This window comes from Strongyloides ratti, assembly GCF_001040885.1.
Source record: "Strongyloides ratti genome assembly S_ratti_ED321, chromosome : 2".
NCBI classification, from domain to species: Eukaryota; Metazoa; Nematoda; class Chromadorea; order Rhabditida; family Strongyloididae; genus Strongyloides; species Strongyloides ratti.
In genome coordinates, this window is record NC_037308.1 from 10357157 (window position 1) to 10380555 (window position 23399).

At 22.3% G+C, this 23399-nt stretch overlaps 10 protein-coding genes across 10 annotated transcripts; 4 read left to right on the forward strand and 6 right to left on the reverse strand.

Moving 5' to 3' along the window:
• Window positions 1-1762: 1762 nt before the first annotated feature.
• On the forward strand, window positions 1763-3795 carry SRAE_2000329000 (Sodium-dependent dopamine transporter; the record flags this gene model as incomplete). The annotated part of the gene is made up of 3 exons (XM_024654466.1): window positions 1763-1799; window positions 1852-2926; window positions 2970-3795. 3 exons carry the CDS (start codon window positions 1763-1765, stop codon window positions 3793-3795), a joined length of 1938 nt encoding a protein of 645 aa, XP_024507835.1.
• A 1033-nt stretch (window positions 3796-4828) lies between these two features.
• SRAE_2000329100 (Pre-B-cell leukemia transcription factor 4) lies at window positions 4829-5929 on the reverse strand (the record flags this gene model as incomplete). The annotated part of the gene is made up of 3 exons (XM_024654467.1): window positions 4829-5464; window positions 5516-5709; window positions 5749-5929. The coding sequence occupies 3 exons, from the start codon at window positions 5927-5929 to the stop codon at window positions 4829-4831; spliced, it is 1011 nt and encodes a 336-aa protein (XP_024507836.1).
• A 1184-nt stretch (window positions 5930-7113) lies between these two features.
• On the forward strand, window positions 7114-8373 carry SRAE_2000329200 (Sperm-associated antigen 4; the record flags this gene model as incomplete). Its single annotated transcript, XM_024654468.1, has 3 exons — window positions 7114-7192; window positions 7265-8214; window positions 8260-8373. The coding sequence occupies 3 exons, from the start codon at window positions 7114-7116 to the stop codon at window positions 8371-8373; spliced, it is 1143 nt and encodes a 380-aa protein (XP_024507837.1).
• Window positions 8374-9020: 647 nt separating this feature from the next.
• On the reverse strand, window positions 9021-10069 carry SRAE_2000329300 (Hypothetical protein; the record flags this gene model as incomplete). The annotated part of the gene is made up of 3 exons (XM_024654469.1): window positions 9021-9149; window positions 9203-9819; window positions 9868-10069. 3 exons carry the CDS (start codon window positions 10067-10069, stop codon window positions 9021-9023), a joined length of 948 nt encoding a protein of 315 aa, XP_024507838.1.
• A 2012-nt stretch (window positions 10070-12081) lies between these two features.
• SRAE_2000329400 (Deoxynucleotidyltransferase terminal-interacting protein 1) lies at window positions 12082-13390 on the reverse strand (the record flags this gene model as incomplete). The annotated part of the gene is made up of 3 exons (XM_024654470.1): window positions 12082-12241; window positions 12305-12987; window positions 13064-13390. The coding sequence occupies 3 exons, from the start codon at window positions 13388-13390 to the stop codon at window positions 12082-12084; spliced, it is 1170 nt and encodes a 389-aa protein (XP_024507839.1).
• Window positions 13391-17612: 4222 nt separating this feature from the next.
• On the reverse strand, window positions 17613-17858 carry SRAE_2000329500 (Hypothetical protein; the record flags this gene model as incomplete). Its single annotated transcript, XM_024654471.1, has 1 exon — window positions 17613-17858. The coding sequence occupies one exon, from the start codon at window positions 17856-17858 to the stop codon at window positions 17613-17615; it is 246 nt and encodes an 81-aa protein (XP_024507840.1).
• Window positions 17859-19147: 1289 nt separating this feature from the next.
• On the reverse strand, window positions 19148-19812 carry SRAE_2000329600 (Dual specificity protein phosphatase 19; the record flags this gene model as incomplete). The annotated part of the gene is made up of 2 exons (XM_024654472.1): window positions 19148-19535; window positions 19583-19812. The coding sequence occupies 2 exons, from the start codon at window positions 19810-19812 to the stop codon at window positions 19148-19150; spliced, it is 618 nt and encodes a 205-aa protein (XP_024507841.1).
• Window positions 19813-19970: 158 nt separating this feature from the next.
• Window positions 19971-20615, reverse strand: SRAE_2000329700 (Hypothetical protein; the record flags this gene model as incomplete). The annotated part of the gene is made up of 2 exons (XM_024654475.1): window positions 19971-20385; window positions 20425-20615. 2 exons carry the CDS (start codon window positions 20613-20615, stop codon window positions 19971-19973), a joined length of 606 nt encoding a protein of 201 aa, XP_024507842.1.
• A 164-nt stretch (window positions 20616-20779) lies between these two features.
• On the forward strand, window positions 20780-21330 carry SRAE_2000329800 (Hypothetical protein; the record flags this gene model as incomplete). The annotated part of the gene is made up of 2 exons (XM_024654476.1): window positions 20780-20932; window positions 20989-21330. 2 exons carry the CDS (start codon window positions 20780-20782, stop codon window positions 21328-21330), a joined length of 495 nt encoding a protein of 164 aa, XP_024507843.1.
• Window positions 21331-21633: 303 nt separating this feature from the next.
• Window positions 21634-23337, forward strand: SRAE_2000329900 (ATP-dependent RNA helicase DDX24; the record flags this gene model as incomplete). The annotated part of the gene is made up of 1 exon (XM_024654477.1): window positions 21634-23337. One exon carries the CDS (start codon window positions 21634-21636, stop codon window positions 23335-23337), a length of 1704 nt encoding a protein of 567 aa, XP_024507844.1.
• Window positions 23338-23399: the final 62 nt, after the last annotated feature.

The following is a 23399-nucleotide window of genomic DNA, read 5'->3' on the forward strand; positions in this document are numbered from 1 at the left end:
TAATATTTTTCATTTTAATAATAAAGCAGCTAATAAAAAAATATTAAATTAAAGTAATACATTTGATATTAAGATTTTATTCAAATTAAAAAAAGTTATTACATAAATTTATCAATAAATAACTTCATATTGATTAAAATTTTTTTTTTCAAAATAAATAACTTTAATAAATAGTAATTTTTTAATTAAAAAAGAAAAAATAATTTGGTTTTTAAACTTTTTAAACTATTTTGTTAAAAATAAATATAATTAATTTAAATTTTTATTCAGAAAATATGTACTTTTATTTCATATTAAATGCATAACTTGATCAAAATTTTTAAACTAAAAAATTTTTAATTAACTCATATCAAAAAATATAACTTTTTTATCTTATTTTAATAATTTTTTAAAAATCACATTGGTAAAGATTTAACTTAAACTAAAAAAAAGTTTGTAAACATTATTCTAATATAAAATCTTTTAAAGATATATAGGAAATAAATAGTTTGATTAAAAAAAAGATTCCACTTTTTTTTTGTTTCATTGTTTTGGCAACCTACGTTTAAAAATAAAAATATAATAAAATGCACAATGATATCATTAAATAATTTATTGTTTAAATTTCAATAAAATATACATTCAAGATTTTATTTTTGAAAAAAAAAGGAATTAGCAAGAATGGTAAAAGATTTTAGGTATAGGTTATTTTTTTATTTTTCTTAAAAATATATTTTAAAATTAGGTAATCATAAAATTTTATTAATAATAAATGTTTTTCTTGTTATTTTTTTTTCTATAGTAGTGTATGAATAATAAGTTTTATTAAGAAATTAAATGTTTAGCTGAAGTTATAATTAAAATAAAAAAAGTGTCATGAAACTTTTGATGTTTTTAATTACAAATAATATAAATTTTATCTTATATTAACCAAATTTTCAATTAATATAATTTGAATAAAAAAAAAAACCAAAAAGAAATTGATAAAAATATAATTGTTTTCTGTGATTTTTAATAACATAATGATTTTAAAAAATTTAAATTAAATTCTATTATTTAAAAAACTTTGAAAGTTATTTAATATTAACCCCTAAACTTTAAGAAAATATTAAAAAAAAAAGAAACATAAACATAACGTAAGTAAAATCTTTATAACATCCAAATCAGTATCCGTTTTAATATATCTTACCTTCCGGTACTTAAAACTTGAATATTACTTTCCGGAGTACCTTTTTCTAAAGAATATATGTAAGTGAAAAAGAAATATTTTTTTTCCATTGGCTTCAAATATTATTGGAACAATTACAAGGTAAAAATTTTATAATAATATATTCCTTTTTACCCTTCAATAACGGTTGTGTATACTATTGAAGATATAGGAGAAGAAAATTTTCAAGTTACTTTACAAAAATTTTTAATAACTCAAAAATTATCAAAATATGAATAGCAAAACATATATATGGATAGGTAAAATTATGAAACTATAATAAAAAGGTATATAAAAATAAGAGTATTTAAATAAAGTTTCATTCAAAATAGATTTAAAGTTTTAAATGTATAAAATAGCTTCAATTTATAAGAAAAATTGTTATTTAATAACAGATTTATATTTAGATATTTCATTTTTATAATATAAATAATTTTCTATTTAAAAAATTTGTTAATAATCTACCGATTTTTTAATATTTAATTTGTTAGTTTACTTTTTTTTTATAAAATTATAATTCAACTACTAAAATAAGGAGAAGAAAAAATTTTTTTAATTAAATTTCGTTGAAGTCAAATGACTGATGGTGATCGAAAAAGATTACTAAATAAAAGTATTTTAAATAAGTATTTTACAATAATCTTTTTATATTTTTTTCATTAAAGATTCTACATATTCTGAATGCAGTACCACAATTTACAATTCTTTTAATAATATTATGGATGAAAGAAATGAAATACCCAATCATGGTATTCCTGCTTCAATATCATATGATAAAAATGAAGTTAAAATAACACTTCTTCAACATTCTAATAATTCAATTGGTAGAGAAATTATTGAAGAAAGAGAAACATGGGGTAGAAAGATTGACTTCTTGTTATCAGTTATTGGATTTGCTGTTGATTTGGCAAATGTATGGAGATTTCCATATCTTTGTTTTAAAAATGGTGGTGGAGTATTTTTAATTCCATATACAATGATGGTTTTACTTTGTGGAATACCATTATTTTATATGGAACTTAGTTTAGGACAATATCACCGTAAAGGTGCTATCACAACATGGGGAAGAATATGTCCTTTAGCTAAAGGAATTGGTTATTGTGTTATAATGACTGCTTTTTACACTGATTTTTTTTATAATGTTATCATTGCATGGGCATTACATTTCTTCTTTAGATCTTTCACACTTAATCTTCCATGGGCTTCCTGTAATAATACATATAATTCAGAAGCATGTTATGAACCTACGTGGTCTAATGATAATTCTGATGAATGTTTAATAAATAGTATGTCAAATTATTCTGTTAAGAAAATTTCTGCTGCTGAAGAATATTTTTATAAAAGTTTTTTAGCACTTCATGATCCTGGTAGTACAAATTCACATGTAACAACTACATTAGATAATTTAGGTCCAATTAATTGGCAAATTGCTATTTGTCTTTTTTTAGTTTACATTATATGTTATTTTTCATTATGGAAAGGTATTAAAATGAGTGGAAAAGTTGTATGGTTTACAGCAATATTTCCATATATTGTTTTAACAATACTTCTTATTAGAGGAGTTACACTTCCAGGTGCTGAAAAAGGTATTCAATATTATTTAAAACCAGATTTTGATAAACTTTGGGAGCCATCTGTTTGGCAGGATGCCGCAATTCAAGTTTTCTTTTCACTTGGACCTGGTTTTGGAGTTTTAATGGCTTATAGTAGTTATAATGAATTTAATAATAATGTTTACTTGTAAGTTATAATTTTTGATTATTTTTATATTTTTTTTATTTAGTGATGCACTTTTAACAAGTACAATAAATTGTTGTACTAGTTTCTTATCCGGATTTGTTATATTTTCTGTTCTTGGATATATGTCATGTAAAAGTGGTAAACCAATAGATGAGGTAGCACAAGAAGGTCCTGGTCTTGTTTTTGTTGTTTATCCAGAAGCATTAGCAACAATGCCTGGTGCTTCAGCATTTTCAATTATATTCTTTCTGATGCTTCTTACATTAGGTTTAGATAGTTCTTTTGGTGGATCAGAAGCTATTATAACAGCATTAAGTGATGAATTTCCTATATTAAAAAGTAAACGTGAATTATTTGTTGGATTATTATTTACTTTCTATATGATAATAGGAATGTTTATGTGTACTAGTGGTGGAATATTAATTATGGAATGGATAATATTTTATGGAAGTACTTATGGTCTTCTAGTTTCTGTTCTTCTTGAAACAATTGTAATTTCATTTGTATATGGTATAGATGAATTTTGTAAAGATGTCAAAGAAATGCTTGGATTTACACCAGGTTTTTATTGGAAATTTTGCTGGAGAATAGTTGCACCAATTTTTCTTTTTATAATGATTTCTAGTAGTGTTATCAATTACATGCCCCTACAATATCAAGATTATGTATTTTCATCTTTTTCAAATTTTCTTGGAATTCTTTTTGCTCTCTCATCAATTTCTGCCATTCCAATAACAGCTTTAATTGTTCTATATAATACTAAAGGCCAAACTTTATCTGAAAAATTTAAAAAAGCACTGACTCCAATGATATATCATAACAGAAGTGAAAATGATCATCAATTACTCAGCAATGACATTATGCTTTAACTTTTTTTATTAAAATAAAAATAAATGTACAAAAATAACTTTTTTAGAATCTTACTTTTTCATTTAAACTACGTACACCTTTCTCATGAAGATAAACTAATTAATAGTAGTGTCGTAGTTTATTTATAAACATATTTTTATTTCTAAATTTAAATTTTAAAAAATCATCATCTTTAATGTATTTTTTTTTGTAAATGATTCAAGAATTAAATGTCAATATGAATTTTAAATCAGAATTCTAACATTGTCACTTTTAAAAAAGTTATTAGAATATTTTTAAATTTAAATAAGATATTTTGTTGTTACAGGTATGAAAAATGTTCAAACTTTTTTTTACTTATACTTCCATTCCTACTTTTGGAATTTTTGTTAATTTATAAATATTTAGTATATTATTCTCCAATGTCTTCTCTATCTTTTATTGAAATTTGCATATTATTAATTTCATTCTAAAACGAATTATTAATGTTATTGTAAAATTAATTTATTTTTAAAGATTCATGTTAGAATCCGACTTTCAAAAATAAAATTTTTTTTTGGAGAGAGTTAAATTTTTTACTAATGTGTTAAGTAGTATCATATTTTAAAGATTTTTTAATCATTACTTTTGTATTAATTTTTATTTTTTCATCATTTACCTCTTTTTATCAATTGTTTTTTATAAATGTACATTTTTTTTATTTTTTAACAGGTTTTTTTTCAATAATTACTAAAAATATTACACATTATAATTTACAGTAAATTTTATATTAAAAACATTTATTTAAACAATCTTTTGAAAAAACATTATCTCTTATATCACAAATATTTATATACATATGTAATATTACTTTAGTTTTGAAGTTTCTTTTGAAATATTCATGTGGAAAGAGTAATGTTTTGAAAGAAAAAATACTTTATTATTTTATCTTAGAAAAAATTTATTAAAAATTAAAAAATCAAAACAATTTTCACAGCTTATTTTTTGTCTATATATAGTAAAATATAAAAATTAAATATATTAAAAATAAAAATTCAGATATAGAATAATAAATTAAGGCTGATTATTATTGCCATAGGTCACGAATGGAGTATTATACGTATTAGAGAGATCCAAATTTTGGCCTAATTGTGGAAAATTTTGAGCAGACATCATAGCTGCATACGGATTCATCATAGGATTCATAGCAGCCATTGGATTTACGGTATTCATATGATTATTAGCTAACATATTAGCATAAGGATTATGTGACATTTGTTGTTGAACGGCATTCTTTTTTGCATTGTACAGTGAAGCTTCCTCTTGAGCTTTTGCAATATTTTTTTTATAACGAATTCTTTTGTTACCAAACCAATTGGAAACTTGAGAAACTGTTATATTACATTGCCTAGCTAATTCTTCTTTTACTTCTTCACTTGGATAGGGGTTACTAAGATGAGCATAGAAATATTCGTTCAATAAATCAACAGATTGCTTTGAAAAATTTCTCCTTTTCCTCCTTGCGTCCATGAACCTAGATTTAAGCATCATAAAAGATTCACAAGTCAATTGTTTTAATTGAATTTGTATATTTATAAATTTTTTCCTAATTGTATGCACCATTCTATCTATCTCAGTACTGAGAATAGGTCTAATAGTCGATTGTTCATTTAACAATGACACAACATGCTGATTAAATTGTTTTTCAGCCTAAAAAAAATAAGAAAAAAAAAATAAACAACAAAAGATAAAATTACTTACATCCTCATATTTTTTTAATTCTTGGTTATAGAAACTTTTTATTTGTTCAAATCTAGAGTTAAAATCATTTTTGTCTCCAACAACGTTAGATACAGAAACACTATCATTTTTTGATCTTCCTGCACCATTAGCAACTCCCTCAGCAATTAACATGTTGTCAAGACGTATCAATTGTGGGTCTTCTTCTTCAACATCTTGCCTTAAATTTGAGGATATATTAATTTTTGCCTTACAATCAACAAAACAACTAAATAAAGCATTCTTGAAAGGATGACTTCGAATTTCTGCTTTAATTTCACTCGCTTTTTCATTTATTAATGGTTCATCTGCAATAATTGCCAATTTTTCTAGTAAATCGGTAACTGGTCTTTCTGGAAGTTGAGATTGGGTAATATCTATCATCGGATCCATCATGATTAAAAAAATAATAATAAAATAGCAAAATATAATCAAAAAGTTAGATGTTTAAAAAATGTTAAATATATATGTAATATTATAAATTATAAATGTCAACACGCAGGATGATTGAAACAAATTAATTTTTATGCCTGGAAAGTTCAATAAGTTAGACAATGTGAATTAAAAAGTTTGTAAATTAGAAATAGATAGGCATTAAACTTTCCCGCTCGGGGGATATAGAGGGGGTAGAGTAGTAAATAAAGTATACATTGCATACAGAAACATTTCTTAATTTCTATATATCTTTCATTTATGCCATCTAATTATAAAATAAAACATATATATGTATATTACAAATATATAGATTAAAAGGATATAAAGATTGAGATAAGTTTAACAGCAAAATAAAGTGGTCTGTTCAAACGGTAAATGAGTCCTCAACAAGATTATAAAACTTGCAGAACAGGTAAGACGTTTGACCCTTTGATCTAGCACGAAGATATCAATAAACTAATGAGTGATAATATACAAACATAGTTAATATTATACGTGCCATAACATCTATAGTATAAAGAACCTGGGTGATTCATTTACTGTTTCATGAAACATCCATTATGCTACTAGTAGATAAGACGAAGCTTAGTCAGTATAATATGTTAATTTAAAAAGTAAAAGTAATTTCAATGCAAAATAATTACAATTATCGAAGTACAGAGAAAAATACCTCTCCAACAGACATTGTTAATATAAAATAGTAACCGCCAATAATATAAAATACTTTATTTTATTTTTGTTGGAGTAATGGTTTTTTTTTTTATTCCACTAATTTAAAAATTCCCTTGAAGCAAGAAATGCTATCAAACTAGAATGCATTGGTATATACCATTGATGAATGGGTTTTTCTTTTTAATTTCTATCGTTACATATTAATTGTTGTAACTTTTTTTTTTGAAGTGTTTTTGTAAACGATTACAAAATATATTTTGTATTAAAAAAAATACATTTGTATACATATATATATATATATAAATATATATTTAAATTTTTTCTTTTACTAATACCAAAGATTTTTTTTCGGAGAAAAAAAAATCAGAAGAAAGGCAGAAATTATGGAAGTTCGTAGGATTTCAATTATTAAAGATAGTAGAAAGTCCAATAATATGTTATATATAATAGGGTTATTGGCGGTTGTAGTCATCATGATCAGTGTCATGATACATTATTATCACTATTCAAAAGATGACACAAACCATCTGGAAAAACATAAGGAGAATAAAAGTAAGTGATGGTATTATAATAAATAAAGAATATAAGCTATTAATAATAACTACTTTATTTCCTTTCTTCCAGAATCAAAGATTTTGACTGATGACATGTTAACTTCTGGTAAAGTAAAGAAAGAAAAAAAGGGGCTGTCTTTGTTGGATACATTTTTTATTTGTTTAAAAAAGATTTTTCACTTTGTATGTCCGTCCCTTCAAACAATGAATAGTATTAATAATGATATGAAGATGATTGAAGTGAGTAAGAGAAGTGAGGTGGCAGTTGGTGAAAAATTAAATGATACTACTACAACAACAACAGCCAATAAAACAATGCCAGTTTCGACAATTGTTGTAGATATAGGAGAAGAGAAGTTAAAAAAATTAAGAAATGAGCTTATAGAAACATTCAAAGATGAGTCAAAAAAAATGATAAAAGAAGAGTTAAAAATATTAAAAGATATTATTGATGAAAAGGTAAAAATAATTGGGAATAGAATAAATAGTATAGAAAATAATGACAATAATTTTGGAAAAAAGAAAGAGGAAATTGTAATTGACTACACAATTGTAAATGATCTGATTGAAAAAGCTATTCAAAAGTATGACTCTGACAAGACGGAGTTAGTAGATTATGCACTAGAATCTACGGGTGGTCGTATTATAGAGGCTTCTGGTGATAAGGGTTTCTTTGATAGTTGGTATAACATAGCAAAAATACCTTTTATTTTTTTAAAACCTTCACCTAGAATTGTCATTCAACGTACCAGTTTAAATTTGGTTCCTGGAAATTCATGGTGTTTTGAAGGTGATACTGGTTTCTTGACTATTGGCCTTTCATATGAAATTTATGTAACATCATTTACATATGAGCATATTCATTTTAAAAATAGTCCTTCTAACAATTTATCTTCTGCTCCAAAGGAATTAGAAATATTTGGTATTGATGGAAAAAATAATTCATGTGACAATAGTACTTCAATTGGAAATTTTACTTTTAAGGCAAGTAAATCTCCTTTACAAATGTTTGAAATTAAAGTAAGAATATTTTTTTAAGATATTATATTTTATTTTTATTTATAGGGTACTAATAATAGGACCTATCCAATGGTAAAAATTGGAATTAAATCTAACTATGGTGCTTCGTATACATGTCTTTATCGTATACGTGTTCATGGTCATCGAGATTTTAAGTAATTATAGATTGCTAATTTTCTTTATTTTTTGTATATATTTATCTATTTTTATTTTTTTTAATAAAAATTACTACAAACTTATGCTTAATTTTTATTTATTTAATTAGTAAAAAAAATTTGAAACTATATATTTTTTGATATGAGATTTATATAGCAAAAAATATAGAATAAGTATGAATATATATGTATATATATATATACTTGAAATTAGAATATAAATTAATAGATAACTAAAAAATGTCAAAGTATTTTGTTAGAAAGAAATGATAAAAATAGTTTTATTATTAATAAAAAAATTTCGAAGTTTAATTTATTTTAGTTAATTGATAATTATATTGTTATTAATACATAGTTATTAAAATAAAATAAATTTATAGTAATATATGGACGTTTATATAAAAGTTATTTATCACTTTGCTAATGCATATTAAAATGACATTTTACTTGTTAAAACATCTTGTTTCATTCTTTATTTATAAAACAAATTTCAAATTATTGTTGTTTTATTACAACAGATTTTAGTTTAAAAAATCTTTTTTTTTAATTTAATTACCATATCAGTTAAATAATTACCTTATTTTTATTGTAATGTAACATATTAGATTTTAAAAAATGTTGTATTACTTATTATAATATAAGGATTTTTGCTTAAACAGATACTTGATTACTGCTACCATTTTCATTGACTAATTCCATTGAAACATTTCTTGAAGATGGTCTGGTAAACTTTGGTGATTTACTAAATGATCGTCTTAGATAACTACCGCGTTGCATTACCTGCAAATTCAAGTGGAAACTATTAAAAAAATAATATATGTTAAATATCATACCCCCTTTACCTGCGCTCTAAAACTTTCAATTCTACTAAGTGATTTAGCATCTTCATCCATAGGTAAGTTTCCACAACATCTAAATGCACAGACACAGCAAGTTATTAAAATTGTTAATGCTAATGCTACTCCAACAGCTATTAAAAGTGATAATGTTCCTGTATCAACACGATCTTCCGGTTCACCAGTTAATTCAATATGTAACTCTTTTGTAATTTGTTTTAATGCCTCTGCCCATTGGTCATTTTGTATGAAGTGATTAACTTTTGATAACAATGCTTTTCTTTCATTAACAGTAATATATTTTTCTGCCAATCTTGCAGGCCATATAATAACTTTTTTATAATGTTTCCAAACAAAAACGATAACAGAATTACCACAATCTCCTAAAGCCCATCTACCACTAAGAGTTTTAGAAAAACTTTCAGCCTTATTTGTCAATTGTTCCTCTGATGGTGAATGAATATTCATCTCAATATTATCAAGAATAGCTATTGAAACAACAAAACCATGAAAAGGACTTCCTTTATCATCTCCACTAGAACATTGAGATCTTCTTTGACAGGGACATGGTGTACCTACAGCTAACTTTTCTAAACCCGCATTTATCTGAGATACTTTAATAATAAAATATTATTAATTATAAAAAAAAATAATAATCATACATTCAGTGACATTTATGATATGATCCGGATCACAAATATACAATAAACTTTTTTCTGGTAATTGTTGTGCACATTTTTTATAACTTTTACCTCTAATATCAGGATACGAAATTGAGGTCCAATAAGTAGTTTTAGAAGAAATAATTTCGTTAAATAAATTAGAAATAAAAAATATTCCTATTATGTAAACATATCGTTTCATTTTAAGGGAAATTAAGATTCCAAATTATACAAAGTACCATCTATAGTGTTTTGCCATTCGGACGAAACTTTATATATATAAAATAAATACTCAATTAACAATAATATTTTGGTATAATATAATAAAACTAAAAAAAAAAATTTTTTTTAATGTTTTTTAATCAAATATATATATATATATATCAATTACCGTTATTAAATTAAAGAAAATATTTACCTTTTTTTTAAAAATAAAATTTAAAGAAATATATGTTAAGATAATAGGAATGTAAAATATGTGTATATTATTATACTTGATACATTCCAGAAAATATAAATAATAAATATAAAGAACAAAATATATGATATTAGATAATAAAAATCATTTTTAAACAGTACATATTAATGATAGATATTGTCTAATGAATAAAAAAAAATAAAAGTAAAAAATGTAATCATCTTCTAATTTTATTTTTTTTATTTTTTTTTATATTATTTTATAGTATAGATTATATATATATATATATATATAAATAGACAATTTTTTTTTCAATTACTAAGAAAAATGATAAAATAAATTATTTATTTTCTTAAATAGTAAAAAAAAATATATTAGTTTTTAAAAATGTAATAAATTTAACAAGTAACAAATATTAAATAAAAAAAAATATTTAAATTATTGATATTTTTAAAACTTTTTAATATAAATAGGTTTATAAGATAATAAATATTAAAAAAAATTTAATCGTTTTATCTAAAAGTTATATAGTAATGTGAATTGTTATTTAAAAATTATTCAAAATATTTATAGAAGAGAATTTGAAAACAATTTATTTCTTAAATAGATATATATATAATTTTAATTCAATTTGATTACTTATTTTATCACCAAATGAATATATGATATAGAGATTATTATTAGCACATAAAAGTGTAAATAAGTACCATGTGGTGGATAAAATAGAATATTGATATATATATATATTGTGAAGGAGTTAAAATAAAATAATTAAAATAAGTTGTAAAAATGTGTATCATTTTAATAATAAGAATATTAGATGGCAAAAATTTTATAATATAAAAAAATACTTTTATAAAATCTTTTTTTTTTTTATTTATAAATTATTTTAATGATTGTTAATTTAATTATAATATAGTATATTTAAAAAAAATTTTTTTTTGTTATTAATTATAAAAACAAAATATCATAATTTTATATAACATTAAATTATTTATATCATGATTTTATTTTTATTTTTAATTTTTATATATTATAACGGTATAAAAATTATAATACAATGATATATTCTTTTCTTAAAAACATTCTTCATTAGTTATTTTTCAAATCAAGATAATAATCCAACACACTCTAATATTGTGGTTAGAAGCATTATTTTATTATAAATTTGTTTCTCCTCAACTTAAAATGACATAATTGTCAAGAAAGTAGAGAATATAACATTTTAAAGCAGCATTTTCTTTTTTCTTGGTTCAATAAATAATAAAACTTTTAAATAAAAGACAATTTTTAAAAAATTAATCTTTTAAGATAAATATTTTCTTAAAATAGTATTAAATTTGATTAATATATAAATAATTTGTAACATAAAACAAAAGATGAAAAATATTTTAAAAGAATTTTTTTACTAACATTTTATTATAAAGAAAAAATAATATTAGATGAAAAAATATGTCACAAAGTTGTTGAGTAGTGTGGTTTGTAACAATCAGTTAATGATTATATTATATTTCATTAACAAATATCAATGCTGAAAAATAAGAAATATATTATATATATATATATATATACATAGTGTATTTAATATAAAAATATTACATAATTCATTTTATATAAATAAGAGATATTTAAAAAATGTAAAACATTTAATCATTCTATTAGAATTAATAAATAAAAGTTTAAAAGAAAAGTAATAATGACAATTAAATTTGATAATTATAAATTAAAATGGTAATATAGTTTAAATAATATACATTAAATATATATATATATTTGAATAATCAAAAATTAAATGATCATTCATTAGGATTAAATAAAGAGATTTTTGCTATTGCTTCAATTTTAACTCTTGCTTGTAATGCTTTAAATGGTTCAATCATTGCTTCTTGTATTTTTTTTATCATTTCCTCTGGTAAATTTATACCATGTCTTATCAATTCATTTCTACCATATTCACTTAAAAAAAAAATATATACATTTATTAAAAAAAAAAAATTTTATGTATATATATATACTTACTCTAAATTTTCTTCATTAGCAAATTCAACAATATCATCTAATGATAATATAAATACTTTTCCATTCATTCTTGTAGAATATGAATGATTAAATAACCATTTTTTATCATCCTCATCAGCAACATATCTAAAAATCCTTGGTTTTTTTTGAAAAACATATCCTCTTTGTCCTTTACCAATAATTTTTCTTACTTTAGAATATAAAATAAATTTTGAATCATTATTAAATCTAATTGGATTATACTTTCCAGCTTCAATAAATGAAACAGGTTCAATACCACTAAATATTGGTGTTCCACATCTTCCTGAATCAACATCAATTTTTCTTGGTCGTCCTCTTTTTTTTGGTGGAAAATTATTTGATACAATTGTTGCTTCACTACGACATTCCTCATTATCATCACTCTCATATGAGTCATCTTCATCACTTTCATGGGGACGTTTCATTCCAAGAGACTTACCTGGAGTATTATTATGTTCATTTCTTTTTATAAAATGATTATTTAACAAATAACTACTTGTTATATATTGATATTCTTTACATAACACATCACTATTTGATATACTTTTAGATGTATTTCTTTCATATGTTATTCTTTGATTAATATATGTTTTATGATAAGATTGTCTTGCATTATCAAGTATATCATAATATAATTTATTAATATGATTTTGGCTTACACACTATAGTAAATAAAATTTACAATATTTATATATAATAAATACAAAAAAAAACATAAACTATAAAATTTTAACTTACTTCACCCGCTTTTTTAAGATTTTCAATTGCTTGATGAAAAGTTGTACGAAGATGTCTATCTAATATTTGTTTAATTTCTTCATTAATTTCTAATTGAAATACCATTCTAAGAAGGTGAAGACACTGGTCAACACCTTTAGGACCATATGCATTATTTATTTCTAATGAATGTTTTAATGAATTTATTTTAGCAGATTTTGTCTCTTCATTAGAAACAATAAGATTTTTAATAAATTCAATTCTTCTATTTAATTTATTTTCATGAATATCATTAATATTATTATTATTATTGTTATTATTAGTATTATATGGATATTGACTATACATGATACAATAAAAAAAAAAAATCTCTTATATTAAATCTAGAATAAAAATAATATAGTATTGTAAAAGGAAATAACTAATAATAAAAAAGAAAATTATAAAAATAATGACATATGATTTTTTTATACATTATTTATAAAAAAAAAGTAGTTAACTTGAAAATATAAGTTTAAATTATTAACATAAATATATAGAAAAGAAAATTAATGAAATGAGTAGAGTAGCATGGTAGTATAACTTGCTGATAAGTTTTTGAAGCTTTCTTGTTCTATATTATATATCACTATGGGAAACAAATAGCTGTCACCTAGTAAATAATTGATATTAGAAATATTGATCATATAAAGTTGGTTACAGACAATTTTCATGTTATAAATTATAATAAAAAGTGAGAGTTTTCCTTTTTCACCATGTTTGAGAAATAAAGACATGCACCGTGTTAAGTTGCAATTATTATTATAGAAAAATATTATTCTGCCCCTTTATTTTCAATATAATTGTTACTTTTTTTTTTTGCAAATAATTTGTAAATAATAAAAAATTAGTTCTTTTTTTTTTTAATATTATATCATAATTTTATATATAAATATTTTATAATTTAATTGTTAGATGTAATAAAATTACTTTTTTTTAATAAAATAAAAAAATAATAATAGTAATAAAATATAATTTTACATAAATAATTTATTTTTATAATAATATTTTATTAAAAAAAAAATATATATATAAAGTGTATAAATATAACCAAATAATAAATATCTTGGTAATAAAAATTATTTTTCAAAAAAAAAGTATTGTAACAAAAAAAAAAAAAAATTGTCGCACAATATTGTTTTTGTAAATTAATATACAATTCGCTTTTTTATAACTATTTCTATATATCACAATTTTAAAATATGTATAAAATGCTTTTCTAAATAGAGCACACACGTCAAAATAAATATTAACACTATTTCTCTATTAAAATACCAACGATCTTCTCATCTTATATATATGTATATAAATTTCGTTCACTCATTCAGACATTATTGTGATTTTTATTTTTTTAACAACTGATTTTGTTAATCACAATATTTGCGTTGTACAAAAAAATATACTCAAAACATTATTAAACCAAGTTGTGTTTTTTTTATACATATATATATATATTAATATCAATTTTCATTACAAAAATAAAAATGTTTTGTATCATATAATAATTATTTTTTTTTAAATTTTTAATAAAAAAAAAAGCATAAATACATTGTGAAAATTTGATTATAAATCTAGATAAAAATATTTATTTATAATAATATAAAAAAAATACATAAATTTCTTTTGTGTAAGAAATCTAATTTAAAACTTTCGTCTTAATTTGTTTTAATCTGTAAAAAAAAAATTATTTTTTCCTTAATTGATAGTAAAACTTTATTTAAAAAGCCTAAAATTATTGGTTTACATATTATTGGAATAAAATACATTTTAATGGACTAATAATTTTATTATGACAAAAAAAATTATTATTTTTTTAATATCAGATTTTTGGTCAGATATATATTTTTTTTTATTATTAACATGTTTAGAATATTTTAATTTTAACTACATTTATTTTTAAAAACTTCATTGAATGAATTTGATGTTATACAAAAAAAAATTGTTACATATTATAATGCACTTTTAGTTTATTTTTAAATATAAAAAAATAGTTATTTATCTATAATTATTTACATCTTTATCAAATTTTCTAATTAACTAAAAAATTTAATGGAATAGAAATTATATAAAAATGAAGTATTAAGGGATCAAATAGCAAATTTTTATTACTATCCCAGGAATTTAATGCATTAGTTTTAATTTTTTAAAAAATTAGACATTTTTATTTAAGAATAAATTTAAAAAAAAACCAGAATCTTAAAGTTTTATTTTTAAATTAAAGAAATTTTATTAGAAAATTTTATTCTTAATAGCTATAATAAATTATTTACATCTATGAAATAACTTTTTAAAAGATTTTTAAAAGTTTATATTGCTTTTAAAATAATATAAATAAAATTTGAATATATTTAAATTATTTATTAATAAGTTTATTATAAATATATAAAATATTTAGTACTAATAAAGATATAAATAAAATGAAGAGGAAATCAAGTATGTAATTGAGCCATCATGAATTTTTATGATAGACATATGTTAATGTATATTTCATTTTGCTTAAATTATCTTAGTCCATATTTTGTTATTAAAGAGGTATTCTGAAACAATTTAATATAGAAAGTTTATAATATTAGTTGTATCAATTATGATAATCAACTAATGTCATTGGAAATAAAACATAAGCTGAAAATGTTTACACGGACTAACTAGAAATATCAAAGGAAAATTTTTACTTCAATACAACAACAATTTATGAAATAAAAAAATAGAAGAAGAGGGTCTCTATTTTGGTATCACAAGATCAACAGTTCTTACTTATTCTCTAGCTTCTCCAACTCTTCAATTCTCTTCTGCATTCGATCTCTCTTTTCCCAGTTATGGCATCATATTCGAATTCCAATACTAGAAAGAGAAGCACTTTGTTATATAAAACTACCTTACTTGAGTTTACTTTTTTTCTCAGGTAAATTACTTTTGGAAATAAATAACGATTAGTAATGAAGCAAAGTTTATGAAAATAGCACAAGAAACATGAATTTTACAAAAAAAAAATATATAGCAACTAAGAATTAGAGACGAAAAGAATTTGTTATTAATATGTTTTTCTAATCTTTACAAAACAACTGACAAAGTTATCTCTTCAAGTTTCTAATCAGTTGTCTCCTTTTTTTGTCTCGTTTTTTATTTTGTTTATACTTCAATATTATTTAATCCTTTTCTTCTCATTTTTTTTATTACAATATTATCATTTTGGTAACATTTTGAGATTCTTTTAAAATATTTTATTGTTTTTTTCTATTTTAGATTTTTTTTTACAAAGAGAAAGTTTTTTGATTTTATATAGTTTGTACTGATAATTTAAATTATTAATATTGTTCTATGTTACATAAAAAAGTAATTTTAACTTTAAAGTGTAATTTATTTTTTTGTAATTTCTTTAACAATTATTGAATGTAATAATTTATACTTACACTCTATAATATGTATACATTTTGATTATTAAAAAATATTTACATAAATTTTCAACATATACTTTAGACCTCATGATTTAATGTCAAATTTTAAAAATAATTTTTAAATAGAAACATCAAAAGATGATGGTGTTGGAGATGTTATTATTGAACATCAATACATTTAATACTGTTTTTAAATTTTTAAAAAAATAAAAGATTATTCTTGAAGTATAAGTATAGAAACTTATTTATTTAAAATTTTCATGAAGTTGAAATTTAATGCATGGTTTGTTTCTTGGTAAATTAAGTAATTTTTAAAAGTTAAAAAACTTATAATGTTTATGTTGAAAGTTATTCTATTTTTAAATGTACAATATAAAAAAGTTTAAATTAAAAGAATCATAAAATGTTTACTTTAACTTTTACCTTAAATCGTTTAATGAATATATAAATTTAAACAATGTTAACTATTAATTTTATTTTATTTATATTATTTATAATATTATGTTTTTATGATATCACAAAATATTTGGTTACATTAAAGTTATTTTTATTATATGTTTAATAAATTATTTACGGTTGTTTGATTATTTTTTAAAAGATTTTTTTTTCACATTATTAACTTTTTGTTTATTTTTTAAGTTGATTTCTCTTTTTCACTTACAAGTTCTGTTACAATTATAAATTTGTTATATGCTTTTGGATCCATATAATTTATTTTTGTTTTAAAGTAATAATCAAAACAAAGATAAATTAACTAATACTTTAAAATGTTTTGTAAAGTTGTTGTCTAAACTTTATTAAACATATTATTGAATCAAAAGATTTTTTTAAATTAATTATATCAATTATAAAAATAACTAGTGCTAGAGTTCCAGTTCTTCTTAAGTCTTCACTACAATGAATAGTGATATAACAGTCATCGTACAATTAAAAATTTTTTTTCGTAATTTGATGAAACTTTTTTTATCAGAAGAAATATCTAAGAGAATATATTATTTTATCAAAATTTGAAATCGCTTTAATTTGTATTTTATAAATTTCACTATCTTCATTTTAACTTTCTCATCTTTGTAAAAATCAGGTACAATAATTTCATTATTTAATTAAAGTTTTATAGAATACGATTCTATAAAATATTATTGTTTTATAACATTAAATTTTTCATTCTCTTGATTTATTTCAGCTGAATTATGTTCACGAATTACTACTTTTGGCATTTCATTCATAACATTATTAATTTTCACACAGTTTATATTGCTCATTTTTAATGTTTTTCTAGTTATAATATAAGAATAATACAGGTTGTTAGCTTGATCCAATTCGTCATCTTCTTTATTGAGTTTCTTCGGATTATCTTGACAATCTTTAATATATTTTAACATACCATTTAAACTATTATTATAATATTTGTAAGTTGAAAGACAAATTTTTCTTATTATGACTGGTTTTGAACTTTCTAATGAATTTGGTTATTTTATCTCATCTTAAGTAAAAGTTCTAACAATATTTATAATACTTTTTATTTTCTACCATTATATAAACATATCCACAAGTGATAAGATTACATCCAAATTATCTTCATTTATTCCATATTTATTACTAGTGTATGTACATTTTGAAAAAACAGCATTTAGTGAAGAGTAGACTTTGAAATTAATTATAAAAGTTGTATTAGTGATTTTTTTTAAAATCGAAAAGAAGAAGATTCTGTGGATATTTTGTTTACAGTAGACGAAAGATTGTACAACAGCCAAGTAGCAGTAAATCATTAATAATATAGAAACATTTTTGTTCATTTTTTGTAAAAGAATTTTGTGTTTAAATCATTTATTTTTTATTTGAAATTTAAATTTAATATTAAATATTCAAATATATAACAAATAATGTAAAAAAAGTGTTGTGGAATGAGTAATATTTTTCAAAATCAAATATTTAAAAGGTACTATAATAAAATAGTAAATTTTCAATAAGTTTGAAAGTTCAGCTAATTAGAAAAAGATCAGAAAGGAAATAGTAAATTATAAAAAGTTTTTACTTATTAATAATTTAACATCTTTCAACTATTAAATGGTTGATTTTTTTATAATATTTTTATAGAATTTTATAAATATATTAATTAGATTGTTGTCCTGGAAATTGTTAAATTAGTATAAGTTAAAAAAAAACCTTATCTCATTTCAATTTTCAATTTTGATTTTTTTTTTAAATTTGAATTTTATCATTTTAATATTAAATTCCTTTTATTCAATTTATTTATAAAAATTTGTAATTTAGAAATAAATTTTTATTAAAAGAAACTTCAAAACAAAAAATTACGTAAACTTTACTAAGTTTAACAAATAAATGAATAAAAATTAATAGTACTTTAAATGTTTATCTTAAATGTTTCAAGTAGCATACTCATTGACGTGGACTAAGTTCACAATTTTTCCAAAATTATGACAAACTATTCATTTTAAAATTGTATAATGATTCAATTGGTAGGTTGGACCACCTGAACTTTAAACATAGTAAAATCAAAAATTAAGTATCCAAAATTTTAAACTAAATATATAAAAAAGTAAAATATTTATTTATTTTTTTTCAATTACTTTTAGATTAATCTTTGTAATGTTTAATATAATTGTATTAATATACTTGATTAGTACTCAGAATTTGTATTTTTCTAAATCTACTTTTGAAGGTTTTTTAATTGATTCACAAAACCATCATTTGGTCTGGCATTCTTTCTTACTTTCTTAATTTTTTCGTATGCTTCATTATATGACATTCCACAAGATAACATTAAGTAAGCAATTGTGACCGAAACACTTCTGGAAATTCCAGCATTACAATGTATAAAAATTCTTGGATTATCAAAATTTGCAATTGTTTCATTAATAAAATTATTGATACATGTTATATAATCATTTAAATTAGTGTCAGGTCGATCATACATTTGTAATTTCAAATAAACAATCTTGTCCGGAAAATAATTAGGTACATCTATGGATACATTGATAATATGAGTAATATTATTTTCTTTTAAAAGATGTTCATTCATAGCTACATCTTGACTTCTGAATAATAATGAAAAAAGTCATGTTATGTTTGGTTTAAAACATACCCAAGAAAAATATGATCTGTAACTTTTGCAATCTCAAAATCAGGTTTTAAATCAACTACAAAACCCTCTCTTTTTTTAGCGTTGTCTTCTCTTACTTTAAAAAAACATCCTTCGTTATTTCTTGCTTCAACACTCACATTCCCATTTTCATTTGTAACAATAGTTTCAACATTTTTTAACCTAGATTTTACTTTTGAAATTTCATTCATTAAATTACTTTGAGAATTCATTTTAACTAATAAATTAAAAAAAAAATTAAAACACTTCTTACACAAAAGAGATATAAAGAGATAAACTTATTTATCAAACAAAAATTTAAACAATTGATTATCTAGACATACATAAAACAACAAATGCAATAATAATGATAGTGATTTTAATTTAAATGCTATAAGGTACTAATGCTAATATCCCTACAAACATTAACAGTGTCCAATATTTCTTGTGTAACATTATTATAAAGATTATATAATGCATCAACAACCTCTACTTCATCTTGGGAGTTATTTCTATCTGACCCTAACATATATTTACCAGAATTTATTTTACACCCTGAAGTCAATCTTTTTTTTAACTTGACATTCCAATTACTTATTGTATTTTGGTTGTTCTTATCATGAAAAGATTTAAGATAAGATAAATACATTTGTGTGTGAATATTTCTTCTAATTTTTATTTCTTCAACATTAGCTGCTACAAAGACAGGTTCTAAAACTTGTGTTTTGATAGAAGGTACATGTATCTTATGTGATGATTCTTTGGATACTAAGAGTACCATGTTTGGAGGTTTCTTATTTGTAACACTAAAATCTTTGTAAATAAATTAATATGTCAAAACAAACCCAACAACCACTTTTTTTCCATTATTTTCTTCACCAAAAGTATTTTTTGTTACTTTACGACTCTTTTTTATACCTTTTTCACCTGTAATTTGAAATTCTTTTCCATGTTTACCGAAATTTTTACTATTTGATTCTCCTAAAATTTTTCCCCTCCTCAATCTTTCACCTTCTAAAGAAACGCTCAGTGACATAACGATGATTAAAAAAATGAACTTTTAAAATATATACTACGCGCAGCGTCAAGGCTTTTGAAAAGAAATAATAAGAAACATGATAAACAGTAATTGGAAGAAAGTTTATACATTAAATTTAAAAATTAATTAACTTATTAAGTTTTCATTTCTAAGCCTAAGAAATGGGGAAAATCGTTAAAGCTGATAAGAAAAAGTGGAGCGATGTTGAGGTCGATGGAAACTTGTTGAAAGACCCTGAATTTGCGAATTTAGTTTCTGTTGAGGAAAGTTGCGACGAACCTACGTCAAAAAAATCTAAGAAAGATAACGGAAATGTAAGTTTTTTTTTATTTTAAGAAGGACTGTTAAAAATACTATTATTTCTTCTAAGAATGACATAAAAAAAGGAAGTGGAACCCAAAAAAATAAAGGTGATGAATATTTCGATGATTATGTCAATGAAGAAGTTGCTCAACAAAATTCTAATGGTCATGAAGCAGAAAAGAAAAACGGTTCGGGAAACAATGTAGAGGATAAAGAAGAAAACAAGAACAAAACTAACAAAGAAACTGATGCTGAAAACGAAGATGTTAGTGATGAGGAACTTGAAGATGAAGAGCTCGAAGGAGAAGAATGCGATAGAGAATTAGATGAAGAGATAGAAGGTGAGGAAGCATTTGATGAGGAAGCTGATGATGAGGTTGAAGCCGAAGAAGAAGAGACTGAAGAGTAACAAACTAAGCATACCTCATTATGTTTTATTTTTAATTTTTTATACTTTTTTTTTTTAAATAAATATAAAAGATATTTTAAATCGGAAACATTTATAAATTCATAAAAATAATGGTAGAACAATTCCACTTCACAAAATGAAAAAATAGGGCGACCTTCCAATTTACCGTCGAGATACAATTTATTTGGAATTGTGTTAATTAATTTTGAAATTTTTGTTGCTACTATTTGCTAATTATGTTTACCATAGAATAAATGCTACATTTTTTTTAAAATTTAATTTATATAATTTTTAGATTTCAAAATGGAAGAAACTTCTGTTATTTCTCCATGGGTGAATTTAAATCTCCCAGATGTTATACTAAACAATTTAAATGAAGTTAATTTTGTAAAACCAACAAAAATTCAGGAGTTGGTTATACCAGCAGCAATACGTGATCATCTTGATATCTTGGGAGCAGCTGAAACTGGTTCTGGAAAAACTATGGCTTTTGCAATTCCAATGGTATGCCGATTATTAGAAGCAGATTTGTCTATTAAACATTTACGTGGATTGGTTTTGGTACCAACACGCGAATTGGCAGTTCAAGTAAGAAAACAATTTGATATTGTAACAAAAGGAACTAATATTAAAGTAGCTCAGGTTACTGGCGGGTTATCTCAACAAAAACAAGAAAGAATACTTCGTTCTAGTCCTCATATTATTATAGCAACTCCTGGTAGATTTTGGGCACTTGTAAAAATAGCTAGAATTGATGGATTTCTTTCAACATTTGAGCATATAGAAATGTTTGTAATAGATGAAATTGATAGAATGGTTGAACGTGGACATTTTGAAGAATTAGAACATATAGTAGAAGGACTAAAAAGAGACGTCAATGAACGAAGACAAACTTTAGTTTTTTCTGCAACATTAACTTTCATTCACACAGCACCTAAGCGTGAAGGAAAAAAAATGGCTCAACTTACAACTCAAGATAAAATTAAACAACTAGTAACACTTTCTGGAATGAAAAAAAATAAAAAGATTATTGATATTACAAGAGTAGAGGGGACTGCAGAAAATTTAGTTGAAAGTAGAATGAACTGTAATAGTTTGTTAGATAAAGATACTAATGTAATTTATTTATTGAAAAGATATCCTGGAAGAACACTTATTTTTACAAATTCTGTTGATGCATCAAAAAGATTGTATGGAATATTAACCAAGCTTAAATTTAATCCTATACCTTGTTTACTTCATGCAAAAATGGATCAAAAAGCACGTTTGAAAAATCTTGAACGTTTTTCAGAGATTGAAAATTCTATATTAATTGCAACTGATGTTGCTGCAAGAGGTCTTGATATTAAAGGAGTAGAACATGTTATACATTATCAGGTTCCAAATACTACAGAATTATATATACATCGATCCGGAAGAACAGCTCGTGCTTTTTCACATGGTATTACAGTATTAATGGTTGATGAATTATGTGCATCAAAATATCACAGAATTCAAAAAAGTTTAGGAAGAAAAGAAGAACTTCCTATATTTCCAATAGATTCAGATGAACTTAAGGAAGCGATTAGAGCTAGAGTAGAACTTGCCACTGAGTCAGAGTCTTTATTACATAAAGTCAAAAAAACTACATCAAAAGAAAATTGGTTTAAGAAAGCTGCAAGAGAGGCAGACATTGAGCTTGATGAGACGATTATTGATCAAGAAGATTTATATAATGATAAAGATTATCAAATACAATTAAGGAGAAAAAATGTTGATAGAGCTTTACTACGCCTTTTGAAAGAAGAGTTACCAAAAGTAAATGATAAAAATATAAAGGCTCGTGTTATAACACCAGAAATTATTAAAGAGTATAAAAATACACAAATTTCAACAGCTATTGAGTCATTTTCAAAGGCTCGCAAAGGTGATGTTGATTTTAAAAAGAAGATGCATAAATTAGATCATTCTACAATTAGAAGAATTAATAAAAATGTTAAATTAAAGATTAAAAAGAAAAAAAAGTAGTTTCATTTTGTTTTTTTGTTATGTATTTAGAAATTGTTTTAGAATATTATTGTTTACATTTT